This window comes from Coenobita brevimanus, chromosome 58 (assembly GCF_032717465.1).
Source record: "Coenobita brevimanus isolate Jiangsu-jjx chromosome 58, ASM3271746v2, whole genome shotgun sequence".
Taxonomy (NCBI): domain Eukaryota; kingdom Metazoa; phylum Arthropoda; class Malacostraca; order Decapoda; family Coenobitidae; genus Coenobita; species Coenobita brevimanus.
In genome coordinates, this window is record NC_137011.1 from 15,766,393 (window position 1) to 15,768,892 (window position 2,500).

A 2,500-nucleotide genomic window follows, 5' to 3' on the forward strand; every position below is an offset into this window, starting at 1 on the left:
AAAGAGATGAGATACAATTAGTATCTGAACTAATAATAATAAAAATAATACCTTCAACTCCTTGATACAATAGCAGTGTGGGTAACTCCTCCCCACCATCCACCTGGCCGTTGTACGGGCCAACCCCCACCCCGACACTTTCACTCATACTTGAACCTACATCTAACTTTATAATCTACACCTACCGCAAGCACACACTCACACCTACAGGCCTACTCACTCACATCCAGTTATAATAACAGTAATGACAATAAATGGCAAAGTAGGTCCGTCTCCAGCACTGTCTACTCCCACTCAGCTCTTAACCAAACGGAAGTGCTAAAATTTGTGACATTGCTCCGCCCACTATCCTGACCAATTAATAAGATGCGATGGCGCCCATGACATCACATCCCTTGGCTCCTCCCATTCTATGATAAGCCAGTGGGATGCCACAAAACTCGTGACGTCCTTCCCAAGCTCCGCCTACTATTGCCACATAAGCAGAAGCAAATCAACTTTTACCATTAGATTCCTGCCTTACCTTCCACTCCTTGATGCAGTAGTGGTGTGGGTGACTCGTCTCCACCCACTATCCCGTCATACAGCAGGCCCTCCCCCACACCCACACTCTCACCCACACCCGCACCCACACCCAGATCGTCGTCCATGCCCACTAAACGCTTATATGGTTCGCCACCCACACTGTAGCTCACAAGACCGTCTGTAGGAGAGAAAGATAGAATTGGATTTGGCTAGGTCACAACAGGTCAGGTTGGGTATGACTAGGTTAGGTTGGGTTAGGTTAGAATAAATGTGATTGGGTTAAGTCAAGTTAACTTATATTAGATGAGGTCATGCTAGACTGTCAAGTTCAGTCTGTTGGATATTGTTCTGTTGTTAAATAACGGTATAACGGTGGTTAGGTTAACCTATTTTCGATTGGTCGCATAGTATATTTTGATCTGTTGTAATCTTCTGAAGAATGTCTGGTAATAAAGTGCTTAGTGACAGTATTTAGGCGAGAGGCAGACAAAACATGAATTTATCTTACAGCTTTAGATGTTTGACAGCGATACTCTAACAATACTGGTCCATATGACGATATATCTGTAACATCTAAAAATCTGTAAGCCAGGACGCCACTAAGATGGCAAAACTTCACCAATAATCCCGTGCCCGCATTGTGTCTTGCCTTCACAACTTCTCACGTCTTCCCAAACATCAGAGACTTTTTTTTTCTTTAATGCCATATTACAGTGTGTTTCATACTGCGACCACAGAAGTACTCCTATTCCACGTAACACCTTCCTTCGCCACAGCCGGCTGTGAAGTAAGCCTGAACTTTTGTGATAAGCAATTCATTTGAGAGGAAACCCTTTATCGACAAGAAAATTCGTCCCCTACCAGTATAGTTGCATCCGTAGAGCTCAAGGCGGAGGCAGACGACCCTGGGATGGGGACTGAAGGGTAGGAGCCGCACCTTGGAGGCTAGCAGGGGGCGAGCCAGCTTGTTTTTCACCTCAGTAAATGTGTCCGAGTTGCCCACCAGCACCGTCTGAGGGTTAGGAGTAGCGGGGTTGGATTAAGACAATGTTATATGTTGTCAGATGGGTTGTACTTAACATGGTTGGTTTAGGCTAGGTCAAGTTGGGTTGGGTTGGGTTGGACTGTGTTAGGTTAGGTCGAAATGGGTAGGGTTTGAGTAGAGAAAGGTAGATTAGGGAAGGGATGACAAGGGACGGGTGGGTCAGGCTGAATTAGGGGATATATTTACAATTATCATTATAAGTCATTATCCCATCTATCCACACCCCATATTCTGGAAATAAGCAGAATCTAGATCAGCCGATAAGAATAAAGAGAATTCATGTATAATGGCCTACACTTTCATTCATTCATATATCAAAACTTTAACTCCTGCAGCACAATGGTGTCATGTACTCGTATATATCATTCTTACAACTAGCAAGTGATTTTACTTAGCTTGGGAGTTCCAGAGTAATATCAAGGCCCCACTCACCCACCCCAAAATATACAAGACCAAAATGAAAATCAATGCTCTTTACTTCATTTTTTAACAAAACTCTTTCTTTTCTAAGATACTATAGACAACTGATGGGAATTTATCTTGCAGTATATTGAAGACCGCCGAAACAGTATGCCGCTCACCACAGAACAAAGAAGAAACCGGTAGACTTCTACTAAAGACAACATTGATTGTTAAAGTTCAACGGGCATATTGTCATCATACTGGAATTAGAAAGGCACCTGATCGAAAGACAGTCTGGATGGTTGTGAAGAAATTCAAAATCAAGGGAAGTGTACACAGTGTAAACAAAGGGAGGTCCGACCGACCAAGAGCAGTTAGAACCTAAGTCTACTAATACCGAGTCGGATCACTTCCTTCTAAAACAGCTCCAAGCTTGCGCAGGGGGCGGAGCACCAGAGTGACGTCGACTGGCTCTGGCATGAAACCCCAGTGTTCAGTTGACTCCTGACCACGACGGTGAGTGTATGC

At 44.1% G+C, this 2,500-nt stretch overlaps 1 protein-coding gene across 1 annotated transcript in view; it reads right to left on the reverse strand.

Moving 5' to 3' along the window:
- The window catches only part of LOC145402660 (discoidin domain-containing receptor 2-like), a 162,610-nt gene that overhangs the window by 75,473 nt on the left and 84,637 nt on the right, over positions 1 to 2,500 (reverse strand). Inside the window, exons 4-5 of the mRNA XM_080274643.1 lie at positions 1,387 to 1,537; positions 524 to 703 (exon numbers count right to left, since the gene is read on the reverse strand). Of these exons, the coding sequence (XP_080130769.1) occupies positions 524 to 703; positions 1,387 to 1,537 (331 nt within the window). The remainder of the gene's footprint in view (positions 1 to 523; positions 704 to 1,386; positions 1,538 to 2,500) is intronic.